Raw genomic sequence first — 23,260 nt, forward strand, 5'->3', positions numbered from 1 at the left:
GTCCCTTCCTTTCCTAGGTCTAGGGTTCAGAAGTCATACGCTGCAGGCTAACGGAGGGGAGAACTCACTCTGGGGGCCCTCGGGCAGATCACTTTCAGCCTTGGGTCTCAGTTTTCTCGGGTGATTCAGGTGGGCTTTCGTAGCCTTCTCTAGGTTAGGTGGCGAGGAGCACACGAAGCAGGATGCGGGTGTCAGGGCTTTGGGAACGTGGCTCAGTCTCACGGCTCCGCTGGGCGAGTGAGGAAGGCGGGAGGGCAGGTGAGTGCAGTGATTGGCTGGAGGCGGAGCAGCGGCGCTCAGTGATTGGTCGGAAATAAGAGGGCCGGGTCGGACCTTTAAGAGGCGCGGTGGGGGCGTGCTAGGGACTTTTCTTCGTCCGAGTCCCGGGTTTGCTAAGTGCCGGGCGACCGGAGCCGGGATCTTGAGAGAGTGGGAGCCGGCGGAGCCGAGGAGCATCCGGGACCAGGACGGCGTGGCCCGCGGGTCATGGCCAAAGGAGAGGGCGCCGAGAGCGGCTCCGCGGCCGGGCTGCTGCCCACCGGCATCCTCCAGGCGGGTGAACGTCCTGCCCAGGGGAAGGTGAGGATCTAGCACTGGAAGGCAAAGGATGGAGGGCAGGCCGAGATGGAGGCAAGGGGGCGTCGGAGGTTAGGCCTGGTCCTGGGACACTTGGGGCAGCAGGGGACAGAGGTGGGAGCCGGAGAGAAATGGGGGGGGATGAGGTGAGGTGTGTATGGGGGGGGGGGGAGTGCTTCGGGGGCCGGTGAGTGATGGAGGTCTGTCTGCGCGCTCGCCCCGCTTTGCTCACCCCACACCCCCACACTCTCGGTCCCGCCGGCAGCTCAGCTCCACGTGGTGCGGGGCTCTGTCTAGTCCTGCCTTAGGTTCTTGTGTTCCGAGCGGCTGTGCTTTAACGCCCCCTCCCCAGAATCTGGAGAGACCCCAGAAACCTGAGGACCTCCTTAGTGCCCCATCTCTCACCCACGGGCCCCCCCACCCCCACCGCCTACCCTCACGCCTCAACTCTGAGGAGGGCCACTCAAGTTCATTCATAAGAACAAGGGCTCTGCTCTTAAAGGAGCCGCATCCCGCAAGCCGCATTTGTGTGTGAGTGTTCGTGTGCACCAAGACCCTCTTCTCGGCCCAGGCCCCAACCCGGTGGACCTATTTAATGACCCAATGAAACCATGCGGCCCCAGGAAGATATGTGCTTGGGAGGTGCCCGCCTTTTCCTTTTAATTTTATTAACTGATCCTTGGAAGGAGCGAGTGAGCAATTATGCAGTTACCGTGTATGAGTAATCTTTACCTTCCCCGAGCAACCCTAACCTCCCTAGTGCCCCACCCGGAGAGGGCCCGGTCCCCTGCACCTGGAGCCCTTCCCACCCCTCTTGAAGGTCCCCTAGGAGCCGGAAGGGTGTGTGTGTGTGTGTGTGAGGGGGGGGGGAAGAGTGTGTGTGTGTGTGTGTGTGTGTGTGTGTGTGTGTGTGTGTTGGAGGGTAGGACTGCTCATGGGTTTGCCCGGAGCTCCCGATTGCCTACAGGGATCCAGGAGCTCTGGGACAGATGGAAAGAACAGCTGTGTCCGCAGCCGGCCGGGGCCCTACAGCTCTCTAGAGCTCTCACCCCATAGGCAGGTGGATCATGGCCTCTGCGCCAGCGCGGGAGCCTGGGCTGGGCTCTTGGCAGCAAGAGGATTTTCAGGTTGTGGCAGCTGGTGCCGGGTGGGGACAGGTCCACAGCTGGAACATGCTGCCCCACTGTGACTTGGAGAGCAGCATGCACTGAGGCCTTGGAAGAAGTTCTTTAAAGATGGAGGGCCCGATAAGTTTCCTCAGAGTCTGGGTGGGCGACTGAGTGGTTTTGGGGCAACTTCCTCTGTAGTTTGGATTATCTTTTTTTTTCCAGGTTCCTCAGAACACAGAACACCTTTCTGTTTTTTATGGGAAGTGGGATTTCCCTAGATGGGAACAGGGCAAGGCAAAGGTGTTCTTCCTGGAGGAGTTGGCTGGAGGGATGGTCTTGCCTCTGGAAACTTCTAGAATGGAAACCAAGATCTTGGGCCTTTTTTTTTTTCATTCTTTCCTCCTTTTCCCAGAAGGAACCAAAGAAGAAGAAACAACAGTTGTCAATTTGTAACAAGCTTTGCTATGCAGTTGGTGGGGCCCCCTACCAGGTGACAGGCTGTGCCCTGGGGTTCTTCCTACAGATCTACTTGTTGGAAGTGGCTCAGGTGAGTGGCTGAACCCTCCAGTGCTCGCTGGGCATCTGCAAATGGGAAAAACTAGGCATCTCTGGGTAGGTTCACTCAGTTCTCCTGTTGATGAAACAGAACCAGAACTCCCTACTTGGCTTCCTGTCACACTCACAGTGGATGAAGAATAAGACTTTAGAAAGTGTCCAGTAAGGGAGTCTGTCTGCCCCAGGAATCACAGCTAGCTGGCAACTCCTCCTTGCCTGGCAGGAGCAATAGAGCCTGGAGGGGTAGGCAGTCGCTGTGAGGGAGAATGGGACTCATTGGTGACGTTGTTCTTAGAAGAGACTGGCACACCATGTCCCTGGCTGGAAGACAGTCAGCTGGCTTGGCTCAGGGGTAGTAGATGGTGCCAGGGTGGTAGAGGAGCTATATCTCACCTTCACCTGAAGAGTGGTGGGGCAGAAGGGTGCCCCAGTGCTCAGGGTCTTTGACAGAGAGGGATGAAGCAGTGCTACTGTGTGCTTTGAGAAACCTTGGCCAGCAGCCTGGCATCCTGAGAATTTGCCCTGTCTGGATAGACGAGTGGGAGACTGAATAGCCATGGCTACCAGGGTGCCCTTATTGGCTGTTTTTCTGGGTAGCATCTGACTGGGCAAGTAGGGCATCTTAGTTGTATCCACTTGCAGGTGTGGAACACAGAACCCCAGAAAAGACAGACGACTTCATTCAGCAGCTAGCTTTTGGCTAATTCTCATGGTGGTAGGGTAAACAGAAGGAACTCCACTTAAAGTATAGAGCTAGGTTGCAGTGAATGTCAGCGCTGGGTGGGGGTCACATTGGGGACATCACTGTGTGTGAAGACTGCTAGCTTTCCAGAGCCATAGCAAGAGCAGGGTTAGACAGCTGGGTGTGGCGGACATGTCTGTGATCCCAGCACTGGGGATCACAGGACCCAGAGTTTAAGGCTAGCCTGGAATCCTGTCTCAAAAACTTAACAAAAAAGCAGGGCTTTGAGTTGGAGAGATGGCTTAGGTGCTTGCCTGCAAAGCTTAAGGACTCAGGTTCAACTACCCAGAACCCATGAAAGCAGGACACACAAGGTGACACATGTACATAAGGTCACACATGTGCACAAGGTGTCACACGGATCTGGAGTTTGATTGCAGTGGCTACAGGCCCTGGCACACAAAAAAAACCAAACAAACAAGAAACTCAGGGCTTTGATGAATGAAGATGAGGCAAGAGAATCTGTATTTAGAACCTGGACTGTTTGGAAGAGGAGTAGGTTGAGACAGGCCACTTTAAAAAAAAAATCTGCAGGGAGGAGGGAGGGCATTACCATGGGATATTGTTTACAATTATGGAAATTGTCAATAAAAATAAATTTTAAAAAATCTGTAGGGGCTGGAGAGATGGCTTAGCCAAAGGATCCTGGTTCTATTCTCCAGGACCCACATAAGCCAGGTGCACAAGGGGGCGCACGCATCTGGAGTTTGTTTGCAGTGGCTGGATGCTCTGGCATGCCCATCCTCTCTCTCTCCCTCTTTCTCTCTTAAATAAAAAAATCTATATATATTTAAAAAAATCTGTAGACTATGCATGCACATGTGTGCACATCTGCACATATACAACACACTCAAACATGCACACCATGCCACACATACAATCTATAGGGCTGAGTGCAGTGGTAATCCCACCACTAGGGAGGCAGAAGCAGGTAGATTGCTAGACTGGTCTACATAGTGAGTTCTGGGCCAGCCAGGGGTAAAATGTGATGCTATCACCGAAGAGAAAAATAGAAAAGAAAAAGAGTGTACATATACCCTCTTCAACCGAGATAGAACTTGATCCCATAAGACAGAGACTACAACTTCCATTATACAGGTGGGGAAACTGAGACTCAGTGTGGTTTCCAAGAGAATGCTAGCTCTGATTAGGTGGTTAGGGGCTTAGGGCCTTTAGAAGGAAAGCAGGGAATGATTCTGGATTCATTCTATTTGATGAGGTGTTCCCCTCAACCCCTAAACAAATAAATCAATAGAAAGCCAAGCATGGTAGCATGCACCTTTTATCCCAGCATTTAAGAGGCTGAGATTAGAAGGATCCCAATGAGTTGGAGGCCAGCCTGAGATGACAAAGTGAATTCTATGTCAGCTTGGGCTATAGTGAGAAAAAAAAAAAAAAGAATGAGTGAATGATGGGATGTTTTCAGGGGTGGCAGAGGAGGGGAAAGAGACCCAGGAAAGCTTCTAACATATCTGCACTGTTATTGTTTTTCCACTAGATGGAAGGAATTGAACCCAAGACTTTTGTGTTGTCACTAGGAAGGCCAGGGTAGGACTGGGGAGAAGATACAGTCGTTAAAGCTGCTTGCTTGAAAGCCTGGCTGTCCAGGTTCAATTCCTCAGCATTGGGTCAATGCAGATGCAAAGTAGCACATGCAACTGTGATCCCAAGGCACCTACAACAATGGGAGGTGGAGCCAGGAGAATCCAGAAGCTCTTGAACCAGCTAGTCTGACATTCATTTGCATTCTGGCAGATTGTTTGCAGTAGCAAGAGACCCTGTCTCAAAGAAGGTGGCGCACAGACACCTTAAAGTTGTCCTCTGACCTTTAGATGTGCCCATGCCTATGCGTACACACAAATAGATAATAGAAATTTTTGCCTGGCATAGTGGTGCACACCTTTAATCTCAGCACTGAGGTAGGGGGATCAAGATTGCTGTGAGTTCAAGGCCACCCTGGGACTACATACTGAATTCCAGGTCATCCTGGGCTAGAATAAGACCCTACCTCAAAAAAAGAAAAACACAAAACAAACAAAAAAAAAAAAAAGGATTTTTTTTTAAAGGCAAAAAAAAAAAAAATAATGAAGATGCTTAAGGTCCAAGTGGGAACAGAATAGGGTCTCAAAGGCCCGGCTGCCACAGGGAGGGAGCCCTTGCTGAGGTGAATGATGTGGTGATGTCTTCCGTCTCTTCCCTGTGTCAGGTGGACCCTTTTTTTGCCTCCATCATTCTTTTTGTGGGCCGAGCCTGGGATGCCTTCACTGACCCTCTGGTGGGCTTCTGCATCAGCAAATCCTCCTGGACCCGTCTGGGCCGCCTCATGCCCTGGTGAGTAGAATATCTGTCTGCCCCTTGGTCTCTTGTCACAGGCAGGTGGGGCTGGGCTGGGCTGGGGCCGTGGTTGAGGAAGAAGGGAGAGTGTAAAAGGCCAAGGGTGTTGAACCTCAACTGCTTCAGACACAGGCAATGGGACCCTTAGGCAGCTTATTCCCAGGCTGGCCAAAGTGCTAGACTTGGTACCTTTCCCTCAGCTGGGGTCTTCTGGTTCCTCGAGGTCCACTCACTCTCCTTGGTGAAGTTAGAATCCTAACTTCTCCCACTCACCACTTCCATAGCAACAGAGACAGGTCTTCAGAACAACAGAGAGATTGCTCTTCAGCCAGCCGGTCGGTGTTTGAACGCTCTTCTCACTGATTTAACAACCGTGTAATCCTGAGCAGGTTACTTACCATGTTTGAACTTTAAGTAAAATGGAGATGTGGAACTTGTCACAGGGTCATGATGAGGATTTTAATTATTTTATTTTATTTTAATTAATTAATTTATTTATTTTTGGTTTTTCTTTTTTTTTTTTTAATTTTTTATTTATTTATTTGAGAGCGACAGACACAGAGAGAAAGACAGATAGAGGGGGAGAGAGAGAATGGGCGCGCCAGGGCTTCCAGCCTCTGCAAACGAACTCCAGACGCGTGCGCCCCCTTGTGCATCTGGCTAACGTGGGACCTGGGGAACCAAGCCTTGAACCGGGGTCCTTAGGCTTCACAGGCAAGCACCTAACCGCTAAGCCATCTCTCCAGCCCTATTTTTGGTTTTTCAAGGTAGGGTCTCAACCCAGGCTGACCTGGAATTCACTGTATAGTGTAAGGGTGGCCTCAAACTCATGGCAGTCCTCCTTCCTCTGCCTTCCAAGTGCTAGGATTTTAAAGGCATGCACTACCATGCCCAGCTTTTTTTTTTTTTTTTAAATTTTATCTATTTGAGAGCAAGAGAGAGGGAGAGAGAAAGAGAATGGGCGTGCTAGGGCCTTCAGTCACTGTAAACGAACTCCAGACACATGCACCACCTTGTGCATCCGGCTTATGTGGGTCCAAGGGAATTGAACCTGGGTCTTTGGCTTCGAAGGCAACTGCCTTAACTGCTATGCCAGGCCCATGATGAGGCTTTTTTTTTTTTTTTCCCATGATGAGGATTTTAATATGTAAAGCACGCAGGGCTCAGTAGCCAAGAAATACAATTTAGCATTTCTTCTGGGTGGTTCTTGGTAGGGCCAGAGTAGGGGGCATTACTAGGAATGGGGCTGCAGATTCTTAATCTCTTCATGTCTTGGATGATGCAAAGCCTAAGTTATTCAGCCTCAGGCTGTGGGGCAAGGTTTGGGGGGGTGGGCAGTTGTCATAGATCAATCAGAGAGGGAGACACACAAGACAGGCCAAGCCGGGGCTCTGGTTCCCTCCAGGACATCCTGCTTCAGGGGGTTGGGGGGGCATACCCCTTTCATCTCCAGCCCATCCAAGCTTAAGTGGGCGCCTTCCTGCCCCAGGGGCGCCCATACCTGGTCTCCGGCCTTCAAAGCTCTTCCAGTAGCTCCCGCACCCCTACAGCTTCCTTTCCCACGAGGCCCCCCACCCACCCCAATCCTGCCAGCCCCTGGCAAAGGCCCAGGTTGGAACCTTTGATCCAGGCTTCAGGGCTCAGGGGGTTGGGGGAGGGTGGGCAGGAGAGCCTGCCTTACCTGGGCAAGCTGCTCAGGGTTCCTTGAGTGCCACCAGCTAGTGAGACTTGGCCCCGTGCCGGCCTCCTGGCAGCCAGTGGAGGGCGGGGCCCTGCTGCCACATCTCCTCATGAGGCCCAGCCAATGGGAGGCGGCTGCCTGATGCATAGCAGCCCTAGGTTACTCCCAGTCACACTGGGTTCCTGGACTGGCAGCACTGTTCAGCTGCCTAGAGCGGAGACGGGAGTGTTTGAGGAAGGCTGCGGGTTTGAGGAAGGCTGAGGAGGAGCCCTGTTCTCGGGGAGACACGTGGAGGGTGGAAGAGGACGGGCAGCAGTCTTACTAGCGGGAGGGAGATCTGAGGGCGTGCTGGGTAGGTGTGGCGGCCGCTTTGGGAAAGTTGCGGGGGGAACCTCCAGGCTGCTGTCCGTGGGGCAGGTGTCTGTGTGCATGTCAGAGCACACGCTAAACGGCTCATGTGCTGTGTAGCCCTGTCTACATGACATCCCCGGCTGTGCCAACCACAGTGATGGCCCTCCTCAAGCCCTGGGGCCCCTACACCACTGTTGAAGTGTGAGAAGAGGCTTTCAGTGTAAGAAATGGCTGGCCCCGTCGAGGTTTGTTTAGCTGTTAGCCCTGTGCCCCCCTTTCCTTCCAGGCCTTGGGGCAGCAGTCTTTTCCTTCAATGTCCCCTGTCACCTGTGAGACCCTATCAACAGGGTCACAAGGAAGGCTGAGCCGCTGCAGGCTACACCCGAGGTTGAGTCCCAGCCCCCTCCGCAGCAACCCCCGGCCCCGTCGTGCTTCCCGCAGGCTACCTCTCTTGCTGAGTTTTATATGTGATCACAGCAAACACTTAATGTTAGAAGCCCTGTTCAACATTTTCCTATCAGCTTCTTCAAGTGTCAAGCCTACTTCAACCCTGTGAAGTAGAGCCAGAGTCCTTACAGCGGCCTGTGAGGTGTCCCATTTCTCTGCGTTGTCTAATTCCATCTCCCTTAATCATTGTACTCCAGCCCCATGGGCCCTGGCGTTCCGCAGGCCTGCCAGGCACACTCTTGCCTGAGGACCTTTGCACTGACTGTTCCAGCCACTCTTGCCTCAGACATCTGCAAGGCTGACCCTGACTTCATTCAATTCTTTGGAGTGCAGCTGAGAACTGCGTTCCTCTTCTCACTTCTCATTCCCTCTAGCCTGCTTTCTTTTCCCCATGCCACTTATCCACTTTTTCCAGTATCAAGCCCAGGGCCCTGCACATGCTAGACAAGCACACGACATCCTCACCCAATGTTGTTTTCGTATTTTGATTTATTTTTGAGGAGCGATAGAGTGTGGAGTATGGCTGTGCCATGGCCTCTTGTTGCTGTAAACAAAGTCCAGATACATGTGCCACTGTGTGTCTGGCTTTATGTGGGTACTGGGGAATCACACCCAGGCCAGCAAGCTTTATAAGAAAGCACCTTTAACCACTGAGCCATCTTCATAGCTCCCCAGCCCCCCCCCCCACATTTTTTTTTGAGACAAGGGTTCATGTAACCCATGCTGGCCTCAAACTCCTGATCTTCCTGCCTGTGCCTCCAGAGTATCTACCTCTAGCCTGCTGTTAATTTTAATTTTATTTATTTGCAAGGAGAGAGAGGGGGAAAGAGAGCAAGAGTGAGTGTGAGAGGGAGATTGAGAGAGGGAGTGGGTGTGTACCAGAGCCTTGAGCTACTAAGTGAACTCCAGACACATGTGCCACTTTGTGCATATGGCTTTACATGGGCACTAGGGAATCAAACCCAGGTTGTTAGGCTTTGCAGGCAAGTGCCTTAACCATGAACCATCTCTCCAAACCCCTGCTTTTTATTTTTATTTTTTGGTTGTTTGAGGTAGGGTCTCACCATTACCCAGGCTAACCTGGAATTCACTATGTAGTCTCAGGCTGTCCTTGAACTCACAGCAATCTTCCTATCCTCTGCCCCCTGAGTGCTAGGACTAAAGTTGTGTGCCACCACACCTGGCCCTGCTTTTCATTTTTTTGCATGTGTGTAGTATGTGTGTCGTGTGTATGTGTGTACAGGTGCATACACCATATGCCCATGTATGCAGAGGCCAGAAGTGAGCCTTGTGTGTCCTCCTACGGCACTCATCTGCATGCTTCCTTGAGATGAAGTCTCAAATTCCGGAGCTTACCATGTTAACAAGCCCCAGAAACTATCTGATCTATCCTTCCCTCAGGACTGGGGTTACGGACCTGTGGTCGCACTCAGCTGTTTATGTGTTTAGTGAGTTGAACTCAGGAAGTCTCTAGCCCTCATGCTTAGCTGGGAAGCATACCTACTTGCTGAGCCACCTCCAGCCCCTAGCTTGCTTTATAGACATGCCATACCTGGCTCAGCCATTGTTTGGTGTTTAAAAAGAAAATAGTGTTTTGTTTATTTTTTTTTTGTTTTTTAAAAATAATTTATTTATTTGTAAGAAAAGAGAGAGAGAGAAAAATATATATATATATGGGTGTGCTAGCTCCTCTTGCTCCCACAGACAGACTCCAGATGCATGCACCACTCTGTGCATCTGATTTTATGTGGGTACTGGGAAATTAAGCCCAGGCCATCAGGCTTTACAAGTAAGTGCCTTTAACCACTGAGCCATTTCTCTAGGCCTCACTTAGTCAACTCCTCAGCACTTTTAAAATTTTTAAAAACTTTATTTGTGTATGTGTATATATTGGCATACTAGGGTCTTTACTGCTACATATGCCAGTGTGTGGGTGGCTTGAGAATTAAATCTAGGCCAGCAGGCTTTGCAAGCAAGCACCTTTAACTGCTGAGCCATATTCCAGCCCCCTGCCATATATATATATATATATAAATTAAATTATATATATATATATATATATATATATATATATATATAAAATTTTTTTGGTTCATTTTTATTTATTTGAGAGCAACAGACAGAGAGAGAAAGAGGCAGAGAGAAAGAAAGAGAGAATGGGCATTCCAGGGCCTCCAGCCACTGCAAACGAACTCCAGATGTGTGTGCCTCCTTGTACATCTGGCTAACGTGGGTTCTGGGGAATCGAGCCTCGAACCGTGGTACTTAGGCTTCACAAGCCAGCACTTAACTGCTAAGCCATCTTTCCAGCCCTTGTATATATATTTTTTAAGACAGGTCTCACTATGGAGCTCAAGCTGGCCTTGAACTCATGATCTTCATTCCTCTTTCTCCTGAGTGCTGGGATTACAGCATGCCCAGCTTTCTAGGCCCCTGTAATTTTTTTTTTTCTCTTTTTAGGTTTTTTGTTTTTGTTTTTGTTTTTTGAGGTAAGGTCTCACTGTAGCCCAGGCTGACCTGAAATTCACTATATAGTCTCCGGGTGTCCTCAAAGTCATAGCAATCCTCCTACCTCTGCATCCCAAGTGATGGGATTAAAGGCATGCGCCACCATGCCCAACTCCCTGTAATTTTAAAGCGTGTGTGTTTACCAACTAGAATGCAAGCTCTATAAGGACAGTGATGTTTTGTGCACCGCTGCATCCTTAGCAACTAGAACAACAGCCTGCGTATAACTGACACTTGACACTTCCTAAGTCTTTGGGTGGATGTTGAACAGAGGCCACATACTGCTTGCTTTCTGTTCTCATTTTATACACAAGGAAATGAGCCTCATAGAAGTTAAATAACTTGGCCAAGATTAAGTTTTGCTTTTGTTTTTGTTTTCTTTTTTTCTTTGAGGTAGGGTCTTTAGCCCAGGCTGACTTGGAATTAAGTGGCCTTGAATGCATGGCGATCCTCCTACCTCTGCCTCCCCTGTGCTGGGATTAAAGACATTTGCCACCACACCTGGCCTAAGATCAAGTTTTTTTATTTTCATTTTTACTTTATCCGAGGTAGGGTCTCACTCTAGTCCTGGCTAACCTGGAATTCACTATGTAGTCTCAGGGTGGTGTCTAACTCACAGTGATCCTCTTCCTCTGCCTCCAAGTGCTGGAATTAAAGGCGTGTGCCTCCATGCCTGGCTAAGATTAAGTTTAAAATTTTTTATTATTTATTTATTTGAGGGGTTGGGAAGAGGCAGATAGAGAATGGGCATGCCAGGACCTCCAGCCACTGCAAGTGAACTCCAGACATATGCGCCTCTTTGTGTATGTGACCTAGGTGGGTCCTGGGGAATTGAACTAGGCTTCTTAGGCTTTGCAGGCCTAAATATTTTAACAGCTAAGCCATTTCCTCAGCCCTAAGATTAAGTTTTTATACTTAACAGTAGACCCATAATTGGATCCCAAATGTCTAATTCATAAGGCTTTCTCTTTAATTTTTTTTTCCTTTATATGAGAGTGTGTGAAAGAGAATTGGCATGCCAGGGCCTTAGCCACTGCTAACGAACTCCAGATGCATGCACCACCATGTGTGCATGTGACACCTGTGTGCATGTGTCACCTTGTGCATCTGGCTTATGTGTGTTCTGGGGAGTGAAATCTGGGTCCTTAGTATTTCTAGGCAAGTGCCTTAACCACTAAACCATCTCTCCAGCCCAAGGCTTTCTTTTTTTGAAAATTTTTTTTTTATTTTTTAATTTTTTATTTTTTTACTTATTTAGTTATGTGAGAGAGAGAATAAGAGGGAAAATGAGCATGCCAGGGCCTGTAGCTACTACAGGTGAACTCCAGACACATGTGCCACCACGTGCATCTGGCTTACATGGATACTGAGGAACTGAACCTGGATCCTTAGGCTTTGTAGGCAAGTTTCTTTAATATATTTCTATTTATTTATTTATTTGAGAGTGAGAAAAAGGGAGAAAGAGAGGGAGAGAGAGAATGGGTGTGCCAGGGCCTCTAGCCTCTGCAAACGAACTCCAGATGTATGCGCCCCTTGTGCATCTGGCATACGTGGGTCCTGGAGAGTCGAACCTGGATCCTTTGGCTTTGCAGACAAATGCCTTAACCGCTAAGCCATCTCTCCAGCCCTGTAGGCAAGTTTCTTAACTGCTAAGACATCTCTCTATCCTCAGGCCTTTTTTTTTTTTTTTAAATTTTTAATTTATTTATTTGAGAGTGACAGACACAGAGAGAAAGACAGATAGAGGGAGTGAGAGAGAATGGGCGCGCCAGGGCTTCCAGCCTCTGCAAACGAACTCCAGACGCGTGCGCCCCCTTGTGCATCTGGCTAACGTGGGACCTGGGGAACCGAGCCTCAAACTGCGGTCCTTAGGCTTCACAGGCAAGCGCTTAACCACTAAGCCATCTCTCCAGCCCCTCAGGCCTTTCTTTTAACATTTGCCTTCTACTGCTTTTCTGTACTGATATGGTCAGTGATCAGTCAATCCATCCTGAGGAATTGTGATAGCTGGGACTCACATGTGGACATCTTCCCCTCCTCAGGGTTCTGTGACTAGGCTCAGTCCTCCAGTGAGGACTCTTTCACCTGGATTTGGTCTGTCTTACTCCACTACAGCTTTCCTGTGTGTATGCAAATGATGTGTGTGCACATAGAGAGACAGGAGTCTTCCTGCCTATGGAGGCCCTGGCCTTCATTCTCAGGTCCTTCCCCAGCCCTAGAGTGTTTGCTCCTGGGGAGCTATGGATGAGTCTCAGCATCTCATCTTCTCACACTCCTTGTTCAGGACTTCAGCCCCAGTCAGTCCTTTTAGGCTTAGCCATCAATCTTTTCCCAGAGGCCTTGGGGAGAGGATTGGGGCTCAGAGGAGGGATATGCTGTGGAGCAGAGCTGACCTTTAGATGGTCCTGGCTGTGGGGTTCTCCAGCCTTTGCTCAGACCCTCCCCTTCCTCAGGATCATCTTCTCCACGCCCCTGGCCATCTTGGCCTACTTCCTCATCTGGTTCGTGCCTGACTTCCCAGAGGGAATGGAAAGATCCCAGCGGTTCCTTTGGTACCTGCTTTTCTACTGCCTCTTTGAATCCCTGGTCACGGTGAGTGTGGGCTGCTCCCCTGGGTATCTGTGAGGGCAGGGGCGAGGGCAGTCCCTGGGGCTTCTATATCTGTCTGTCCATCTATCTTAACTGGTCAACTGCCTCTCTTCCATGCCAGTGTTTCCATGTTCCCTATTCAGCGCTCACCATGTTCATCAGCACTGAGCAGAGTGAGAGAGACTCTGCCACTGCCTACCGTAAGTCTCTCCCCATCTCACCTGACCCCACAGGGGACCCTGGGCCTCTCTGCTACCAAACCCTCCTGCCATACTTTGTCCCTGTGGGCCCAGCTCTTTGCTTTACTCTTGAGCATGAGTGTGAAGCCACCAGGTTTTTTGTTTGTTTGTTTTGTTTAGTTTTTTTTTTTAACATTTTTATTTTTATTTATTTATTTGAGAGAGAGAGAGAGAGAGAGACAGAACAAGGCAGAGGAAGAGAGAGAGAGAAAGGATGTGCACACCAGGGCCTCCAGCCACTGCAGACAAACTCTAGATGCATGTACCATCATGTGCATCTGGCTTACGTGGGTCCTGGGGAATCGAGCCGAGGTCCTAAGGCTTTGCAGGCAAGCACCCTAACCACCAAGCCATCTCTTCAGCCCTTGTTTAGTTTTTAGGGATGCTGGGAATTGAACCCAGAGCCTCCTGCAGGCTTAACCACTTTACTACATCCCCACTGCATGAAACCTTCTGAAAAAGAAAAAAAACTCAACCCCCTTATTGCTCAAGTGAGACCCTAACCTGAGGGTCCCATAGAGCAAGGCCATGAGTGTAGGCCAGGGTGTCATCTGCCCTGCCCTGCCCTTTGTACCCACCATACCTGGAGCTAGAAGCTAGAATCCCATCCAGCTGACTTCTTCCCTGGGCTCACAAGCCATGAGGCTCCTCCAAAAAAGACCTTCTTCTCACTGTCCAGGGATGACTGTGGAGGTGCTGGGCACAGTGCTAGGCACAGCAATTCAAGGGCAAATCGTGGGCCAAGCCAAATCGCCTTGTCTCCAGAATGGCTCTGCAGTGGCCTCGGAAAATGGCAATCACACACACAGCACTGCCTCACTCAAAGAAACGGTGAGGCTCCTGGCAAGGCACGGATTTGGAGGGAAGAACATTGGAGTGCTTTGCAGTCATCCTAAAAGTAGTAAAAATAACTAGTGTTTATCCGTTGTCGTGTATCTGATAGACATCACTTGCTAGTGTATCCGTTACGCCCTCTTCATGGATAAGAAAACTAAAGTCCGGAGAGGCCAAAATCATTTCCCCGGGGTCCTAAAGCTAGTGCATTGCAGAGAATGAGGGGAACACTTGAACTGTGGGCAAGTACATCCCACAGCCTTGCTCGTTACCGGGCTGTACTCCCAAACCTGGCCTGGTCTTGGGAAGCAACAGCAGGCCCAGGATGACCCTCCTGGTTCACAGCTGGAGAGAGAGAGGCCCCTACGGGAGAAGGTCCTGGCTGGAGATCGCGGAGTGGGGATGTTGGGATGAGATCGGACTGACTGTGTCTCCGTGTGTCACAGCAAAATGCATATCTGCTGGCAGCAGGGGTCATTGCCTCCATCTATGTCATCTGTGCTGTCATCCTGACCCTAGGCGTGCGGGAACAGAGAGGTGAGGAGGGTTCTGGGAAGAGTACGGACAGCTCCCGCCCGGGATGGCGCTCTGTCTTTGGGCCTGGTCCTTGGGCTCTGAGAGGGGCTGCTACTCCCTCCTCACGACGCTCTCTCCTCCTCAGAACCCTATGAAGCCCAGCAGGCTGAATCGATGCCCTTCTTCCAGGGCCTCCGACTGGTCATGAGCCACGGTCCATACGTCAAGCTCATCACCGGCTTCCTTTTCACCTCTCTGGCTTTCATGGTGAGTGGGGGCCTGATGCACTCACCAAGGGGGTACAAAATGGCAGTGGGGTTTGAGAGGAGTCAGGCTGTGGTGAAGCTGAGGAATGGATGGAAAAGAGGCCAGGCGAGTACAGGTCTCTGGAGTATGGGGAATCTGCTCTGGTAGCTTCCTTCTAGGGTCACTCCTTCCTCTCATGTCCTTGTCTTTTTTCCCCACCCCGTCCCTCAGCTGGTGGAGGGCAACTTTGCCTTGTTTTGCACCTACACCTTGGGCTTCCGCAATGAGTTCCAGAATCTACTCCTGGCCATCATGGTAAGCGTGGTGCTAGACATGGGCTGATGGAGCAGAGGCTGCCCCAGGCTAGTCCATAGTCATGAAGGGGCGAGGGAGGCTCCTCAAATATTTCGCTGGGCTAGACAAATGCTTAGTGAGGACGATGAAAGAAGGGTCTCGGATCTAATGTCTAGAGAGCTCAGCCATGGCACAGACAGGCATGCCGAGAACTTTGTGGAGGGCTGGGAGATGGCTACATCCATGAAGTGCTTGGCACACAAGTATGAGGTTGGACCCAAGAGGTTGGAACCCCAGCATCCACATAAAAGCTGGTTGTGGTGGCACGTGCCTCTGGCACCCCCAATGCTGGGGAAGTAGAGACAGGAGGTTCCCTAGGGCTTACTGGCTAGCTAGCCTGACAAATTCAGTGAGCTCCAGGTTCAGTGAGAGACCTTGGCTCAAAGTGGAAGGCCTGTACAGCGCGGCACACCTTTAATCTCGCACTTGGGAGTCAGAGGAAGGAAGATTGCCGTGACTTCAAGGCCACCCTGAGAATATATAGTGAATTCCAGGTTAGCCTGGGCTAAAGTGAGACCCTACCTCAAAAAAAAAAAAAAAAAAAAAAGGAAGTTTGTGGATCTGGCGATATGGCTTAGCACTTAAGGTGCTTTCTGGCAAAGCCAAAGGACCCTGGTTCGATTCCTGAGTACCCACGTAAAGCCAGATGCGCTAGGTTGTGTGTCCGGAGTCCATTTGCAGTAACTAGAGGCCTTGGCATGCCCATTCTTTCTCTTTCATAAATAAATAAACAAGTAAGGTTTTTTTTTTTTTTTTTGAGGTAGGGTCTTGCTCTAGTCCAATCTGACCTGGAATTCACTATGTAGTCTCAGGGTGGCCTTGAGCTCACACCAATCTTCCTACCTCTGCCTCCCAAGTGCTAGGATTAAAGGTGTCTACCACCATACCCTGCTTAATGAAATATTTAAAAAAAACTTTGTGTTCAAGGTGCAAAAACCTCCAGGACTGCTTATTTGTGGCTCCCTTGGGAGCTGTTAGCTTCCTTACTGAGCAGATGATGTAGGTGGCTGCTCTCAGCAGAGCTGAGAGAAACTTTGAGGACCTGGGAAGGACAGGAGGGACTCTGTGGCTCTAATCCCACCCCCTTGTCTCTCCACAGCTCTCGGCCACATTCACCATTCCCTTCTGGCAGTGGTTCCTGACCCAGTTTGGCAAGAAGAGAGCTGTATATGTTGGAATTTCGGTGAGTGGGGCTCAAGGGGTGGGAGCTGGGTTGGGTCGGGGGCTTACTGATGAGATCCTGCCAGCTGACCCGTCTTCCTGTGTCCCTCCTAGTCAGCAGTGCCTTTCCTTATCTTGATGGCGCTCATAGAGAGTAACCTAATCGTCACATATGTGGTGGCCATAGCAGCCGGCATCAGCGTAGCAGCAGCCTTCTTACTTCCCTGGTAGGTGTATATACAGGCGCCTTGGGTGGATCCCCAGCCTTGCCCTCCGTCTGTGGAGAGTTTTCTAGGGGCTTTTCCCGCACAGCTTCCTATGGGTCCCGGATGGGGAGGGTCTGACCCATACCATTATAGAAGTTTGGTTTTTTTAATATATTTTATTTTTATTTATTTGAAAGAGAGAGAGAAGCATGTATACACACATACAGAATACATACATACAGATAGATAGAAAGATAAATAGATAGATAGATAGAAAGAAAGAAAGACAGACAGACAGACAGAAAGAAAGAAAGAAAGAAAGAAAGAAAGAAAGAAAGAAAATGGGTGTATCAAGGGCCAGAATGCTAGCCTGCTACTAGCTGCTGCAAATAAACTCCAGACGCATGCACCCCCTTGTGCATCTGGCTTTACGTGGGTCCTGGGGAATTGACCTTGGGTCCTTAGACTTTGCAGGCAGGCGCCTTAACTACTAAGCCATCTCTCCAGCCCAGAAGTTTTGAACTGTGCAGTACCTAGTTACAGTGAGAAATATGGGCTAAACTTGAACTTGCACTCCCATTTCCCAGGTGGAGCATCTGGAGTGGAACTCATCTTGATGGGTGGTGCTTATTATTTTTTTTTTTGGGCCTCTCCCCCTCCGCCTCCCCACACCCCAGGTAGGGTCTCACTTTGGCCCAGGCTGACCTGGAACTCATACAGTAGTCTCAGGCTGGCCTCGAGCTCACAGTGATCCTCCTACCTCTGCCTCCCCAGTGCTGGGGTTAAAGGCGTGTGCCACCACACCCTTTGTATGCTTGTTTGTTTGTTTTGAGAGAGAGAAGGAGAGGGAGAATTGGCCTGCCAGGGCCTCAGCCACTGAAGTCAAACTCCAGATGCTTTCACCACCTAGTGGGCATGTGTGACCTTGTGCTTGCCTCACCTTTGTGTGTCTGGCTTATATGGGATCTGGAGAGTCAAACATGGGTCCTTAGGCTTTGTAGGCAAATGCCTTAACCACTAAGCTATCTCTCTAGCCCCCCTATTCTCTTTTTGTTTGTTTTGAAAGGCAAACAAGATTTATTTTGGGAAAGAAAGTGAAGCAGAAAGCTCCCCAGTTGGGAAGGGTTCTATGCAGGTCATCTCTCCTGTTCTTACTCCCTTCCATGGAGGGCTATTCCCTCACTGAGCTGTGTATTACAACACTGCAAACTTCCAGAGGGCCAGTGTTGCTCACTGACAAAGCTGCCACATGGGCTGGCGGGGTCCTTGTGGCTACATAGGGGACACTCATGGCTGCTACCACTCACTCTGCACAGGTCCATGCTGCCAGATGTCATTGATGACTTCCACCTGAAGCAGCCCCAATCCTCTGGCACTGAACCCATCTTTTTTTCCTTCTATGTCTTCTTCACCAAGTTTGCCTCTGGAGTCTCGCTGGGTATCTCCACTCTCAGCCTCGAGTGAGTGGGGTGGGGAGCTGGAGTGAGGTTGGGTAGGGCCGGGGCTGCAGGGAACCCCGTCCTCACCACTCCTCTGCCCACTGGGCTTCCACAGCTTTGTGGGGTACAAGACGCAGGGCTGCTCCCAGCTGGTGCAAGTGCAGTTTACCTTGAAGATGCTGGTGACTATGGTCCCCATCGCCCTCATCCTGCTGGGCTTGCTGCTCTTCAAACTGTATCCCATCGATGAGGAGAAGCGACAACACAATAAAAAGGCTCTGCAAGCTCTGCGGTGAGAGCGGAGGGGGGGATAACTCACCCAGTCTCAGCACCCAACTTGCGCCTCGACTGACCAAGTTCAGACAGCTCCAACACTTAGCTACATGTCTGTCAGGCACTGTGCTGACCGGTCAGCCTGACCTCCTGCACATGTGTTCACTCCACAAACACCACACACTTATTAGGTGTCGGCCAGGTACCAGCATCGTTGTAGAAAAAAAACAGAACTTCTTACCCCGCTGGGTGTGATGGTGCACGCCTTTAATCCCAGCACTCAGGAGGCAGAGGTAGGAGGATCACCATGAGTTCGAGGCCAGCCTGAGGCTACATAGTGAATTCCAGGTTAGCCTAGACTACAGTGAGACCCTACTCAATAAATAAATTAATTAAATTAAAAAGCTCCTTACCCCAAGGACCTTAAGCTTACAAATGTGCCTTCATGATCGCCATAGTCTTCCTATAACCCTGTGCATCTGAAATTTTTCTGTCTTAATTTATTTATTTGAGAGAGAAACAGTGAGAAAGAGGCAGACAGAGAGAGAGAGAGTGGGTATGGGGCATGCCAGGGCCTCCTGCCATTGCAAATGAATTCCAGATGCATGCACAACTTTGTGCATCTTGCTTTACGTGGGATACTGGGGAACTGAACCCAGGCCATCAGGCTTTGCAGGCAAGTGCCTTTAGTGCTGAGCCACCTCTCCAGCCCCTCCCCCCACTTTATTTTCATTGAGATAGGTCTCACTTAACCTAGGCTAGCCTTGAACCCACTTACTATGTAGCTGAGGCTGGCCTTGAACTCATGACTCCTGGTACAAGAGGAGTCTGAAGATGAAGAAACTGAGATTTAGCCAAGAAGAGGGGGAGTCAGTAGATAAGAGGGTGGAGCTTTGAGCCCTGCCCTGCGTCCTTCTGGTTGCAATCTGTACTCTGTTACCCTTGGGTGTAGAGGCCCCTCAGGTGTAGCTAGAACCAGGAGGGTAGGCTAGGAAGAGTCATACCAACCTGTCAGCCAGCTCGAAACAGTGAAGTGAGGGTTTTCGGTGACCTGTGCGCAGCAGGCACCACAAACACCGGTTTTCTGGGCTGACATGGGAGTGAGCAAACTACCCTGTGGTGTAGATGAGTCTCCCAGCTGGCTGGGACTCTAGGGCCAGGATTTCTGAGGCCGTAGGCTGGTGGCCATGGAGGCGGGGTAAGGAGGCTTCATCCAGCCTGTCTTCTCTGACTCTTGCAGAGACGAAGCCAGCAGCTCAGGCTGCTCCGACACGGACTCCACAGAATTGGCTAGCATCCTCTAGGGCCTGCTGTATCACCCAGAAGCCACCACGCAGATGGCCTGAGGGACCAGGTCACATGAGGCACCAGGACTCGTTTGCCCATGCACTGAACAGCTGTCCTCCAGGTGCCCCAGACAGGGACCAAGGACTGGAGGGTGAGCAGCCCAGGACAGCTCATGGTGGGGCTGCTGCGCCACAGCCTCCTTCCTGCCTGCCCACGGGGGCCAAGCCCTGGGGCCGCTACTGTGAATATGCCAAGGACGGATGGGGCCTAGCCCGGAACACTAATGTAGAAACGTTTTTTATACAGAAACTAATTAATAACTTAATGACTATGTATATAGTGATGTGTGTATGTATATGTCTGTGAGCTATTAATGTTATTAATTTTCATAAAAGCTGGAAAATAGAGCTGCCTCGTTACGTGTCTATTCGCAACTGTTTGTGGAGCCCTCCTCTGTGGCAAGACTCACGCAGTAAACAGGCTGTCTTAAGTCACAGGCATTACTGGGTGGAGACAGTGTGTCTGGGGGTATGGTTATAGCCTTGGCTAACATTTACTAAGTACCTATTCTGTACCAAGCATTGTGTGCAGGTTTTGCATGTACTCGATGCTGTTTTCCTTTAACCTGTGAAGCCATTACATCAGGCGGGACTGGCTGTTTCAAAGATACGATCAGGCTGTGGTGTAGAAAAGGATGTGGCTGAAGTTACACAACCAGGAGAGACTGAGCCAGGCGTGGTGGCGCACGTCTGTAATCCCAGCACTTGGGAGGCCCAGGTAAGAGGATCGCTGTGAGTTTGAGGCCAACCTAAGACTACATGGTGAATTCCAGGCCAGCCTGGGCTAGAGTGAGACCCTACCTCAACCTCCACCCCCCAAAAAAAGGGCTGGAGAGATGGCTTAGTGGTTAAGCGCTTGCCTGTGAAGCCTAAGGACCCTGGTTCAAGGCTCAATTCCCCAGGACCCACATTAGCCAGATGCACAAGGGGTTGCACATATCTGGAGTTTGTTTGCAGTGGCTGGGAGGCTCTGGCACACCCATTCTCTCTCTCTTTCTGCCTCTTTCTCTGTCACTTTCAAATAAATAAATAAAAATAAACAAAAAATATTTTAAAAACAGACAAAAAGTCAGGTGTGGTACTCACAACTTTAATCCCAGCCCTTGGGAGGCAGAGGTAGGAGGATCACCATGAGTTTGAGGCCAACCTGAGACTATATAGCAAATTCCAGGTCAGCAGGGACTACAGTGAAACCCTGCCTTGAAAAACTTAAAAAAAAAAAAAAAAGGTATACATGCCTTTAATCTCAGCACTCAGGAGGCAGTGGTGGAAGGACTGCTATGAGTTCAAGGCCACCCTGAGACTACAGAGTAAATTCCAGGTCATCCTGGGCTAGAGAGCAAGACTCTACCTCAAATCCCCCCCCCCCATAAAAAAGAAAGAAAGAAAATGGGATTGTATGTGTAGCTCAATAGCAGAGTGATTACCTTACCATGTATGAGGTCCTGAGTGAAATCCCCACCACTCCAAAACAAAAGCACAAAAACTAAAAATTTTAAACCTTTTTCTTTTTCTTTCTTTTTTTTTTTTAAGTTTTGATCTCTAGCTCAAGCTGACCTGGAATTCACTATGTAGTCTCAGGGTGGCCTCGAACTCTCAGCAATCCTCCTACCTCTGCCTCCCAGGTGTGCTGGGATTAAAAACATGTGCCACCACGCCCAGCCAGCTTGCCTTTTTCCTTTAATTTTTGTTTGCTTATTTTGTTTACTTGAGACCAACAGACGGAGAGAGAAAGAGGCAGATATATATATAGACAGAGAATGGGCACACCAGGGCCTCCAACCACTGCAAATGAACTCCAGACACGTGCGCCCCTTGTGCATCTGGCTTATGGGGGTCCTGGGGAATCGAGCCTCGAACCAGGGTCCTTAGGCTTTTTACAGGCAAGCGCTTAGCCACTAAGCCATCTCTCCAGTCCTTTTTCTGTCCCTACAGTTATTTCTCAGTTCTTGTCTCTCCCACTTGGATTATTACACCAGCAACCTGACTGGTCCCTAGTTTCCACTGGACCTTTTCGTATTCTCTCTGCAAACTGTTCAAGATAACTGATTATTACTTCCCCCACCCCATCCCCAACATGAGCAAACCCTCTGGGAGTCTGCATGGCTTCCAGGAAGGAGACAGCCCTGTTGACTTCCCCAACAGAGGTCTAGATACCCGCCTGCTTGTAGGCTAGTTCTTGCCCTGCAGGCGCTCAGCCAACATGACTTAGCTTCCAGAAAGCCTCTGAGGTGTTGGTGGCCCCTCTGCTCCTTAGGCCAGCTCCAGAGTCCTGTCCCTCTTGTCATGGTCTCCCACACAGGGCCCAAGGTTGGGCATGGAGGTGTGGGGAGAGCATGTGGACTGAAGGGGGTTCTCTGGAGAAGGCTTCCACGTGGAGCCAGCCTGTATTCGGTACTGACCATTTAGCATGCTCCTGCCTGGGTCTCATTTTCTCCAAAAACTCTATGGGGATTTAGGTTGAAAATCCCTTGCCTGTCTTTAGTTTCATGCTCACAGAAAATTGCTTTTCTCTTCAAAAGTCTAATGCTGAACTCGTAGGGGATGACTTGACACAAGGAAAAACGTAAAGTGATAGAAAATCCCAGTAATTCTGGTGGGTCATGAGTGCTCCTGACCCCTTCTGGATAGTTCATACTTCCTCACCCTTTGGGTCATTTGACTCCGTTTACACTCAGATCCAGCCTTAGTGCAGAAAATCCTATCTTTCTCCCTTCTCTGGATCCTGGTCCTCAGCCACTCTCCATTCCCAGCCGCCACCTCAGGAGGACCAGGTGTGCTTTTGGCGCCACCTGCTGGAAAAAATAGCCAAACCTCAACATTGAAAGAAGAAATTCCAGATTCCTCATGTATCTGGGATATTAATTCCATTGACTGGAACTGATACTTACAATGAGTTTGCTATATGTCATGCATCTCTAAACTCTGATGGTACTGGTGTACAAAATAGAGATTGCATTCTCTGTGGAGACCCCTGACAAAGAGACAAATAAATTAGAATTTGTAATTGTCATAAGTGCATGAAAAACAAAAAAAGCAATGTGATAGTGGGACCGATGTGACAGAGTGAGAAATAGGAAGACTACCTTTAGGAAGGTGCTCAGGAAGGGATGTTCTGAGGCCATGACATTTGTCTTAAATCTAGAAGGAGGAGCATTAAGCAGACATCCAAAGAGCTTGGAGTGAAGCATTGTGGGTAGACAGCTGTGGCAACCCCTGGGCTGTGAAGAACTTGCTGTACTTGAAGGACAGAAAGGAGACCAGGACTTTCACAGTGAAGGGAACCAGAATGTGGGGGGTCCAAGGTGGGGATGGAGAGATGCATTTGATCTTGAATTTTATTTTGAATTTGAATTTTTATTTAGTTGGGAGAGAGAGAGAAAGTAAGAGGCAGATAGAGAGGAAAGAGAGAATAGGCACATCAGGGCCTTCAGCCCCTGTAAACGAACTCCAGATGCATGTGCATCTGGCTTATGTGGGTTCTGGGGAATTGTACTTGGATCCTTAGGCTTTGCAGTCAGATGCCTTAACCACTAAACCATCTCTCCAGCCCTGAATTTTTAATTTAATTTAATTTATTTATTTATTTTGGTTTTTCAAGGTAGGATCTCATTCTAGCTCAGGCTGACCTGGAATTCACTATGTAGTCTCAGGGTGGCCTCAAATTTAGGGTGAGCCTCCTACCTCTGCCTCCCAAGTGCTGGGATTAAAGGCATGGCTTTGAATTTGAATTAAATTTTTTTTTGAATTTCAT

General features: G+C 49.7%; 1 protein-coding gene across 3 annotated transcripts; it reads left to right on the top strand.

The window, feature by feature from the left end:
* Nucleotides 1–376: 376 nt before the first annotated feature.
* On the top strand, nucleotides 377–19,874 carry Mfsd2a (major facilitator superfamily domain containing 2A). 3 transcript variants are annotated; one of them, XM_004665291.2, is made up of 14 exons: nucleotides 379–579; nucleotides 2,098–2,232; nucleotides 5,189–5,313; nucleotides 12,757–12,895; nucleotides 13,014–13,092; nucleotides 13,811–13,962; nucleotides 14,412–14,502; nucleotides 14,627–14,748; nucleotides 14,959–15,042; nucleotides 16,181–16,264; nucleotides 16,357–16,469; nucleotides 17,765–17,908; nucleotides 18,003–18,179; nucleotides 19,401–19,874. In XM_004665291.2, exons 1-14 carry the CDS (start codon nucleotides 487–489, stop codon nucleotides 19,462–19,464), a joined length of 1,602 nt encoding a protein of 533 aa, XP_004665348.1. In that variant the 5' UTR covers nucleotides 379–486; the 3' UTR covers nucleotides 19,465–19,874. The 3 variants fall into 3 exon arrangements, with proteins under 3 accessions (XP_045006092.1, XP_004665348.1, XP_045006091.1); XM_045150156.1 differs by having other exon boundaries at nucleotides 2,101–2,232; XM_045150157.1 differs by lacking the exon at nucleotides 18,003–18,179 and having other exon boundaries at nucleotides 377–579.
* The last annotated feature ends 3,386 nt before the right edge of the window (nucleotides 19,875–23,260 follow it).

The sequence above is a fragment of the Jaculus jaculus genome, chromosome 5 (assembly GCF_020740685.1).
Source record: "Jaculus jaculus isolate mJacJac1 chromosome 5, mJacJac1.mat.Y.cur, whole genome shotgun sequence".
In the NCBI taxonomy this organism is placed as follows: domain Eukaryota; kingdom Metazoa; phylum Chordata; class Mammalia; order Rodentia; family Dipodidae; genus Jaculus; species Jaculus jaculus.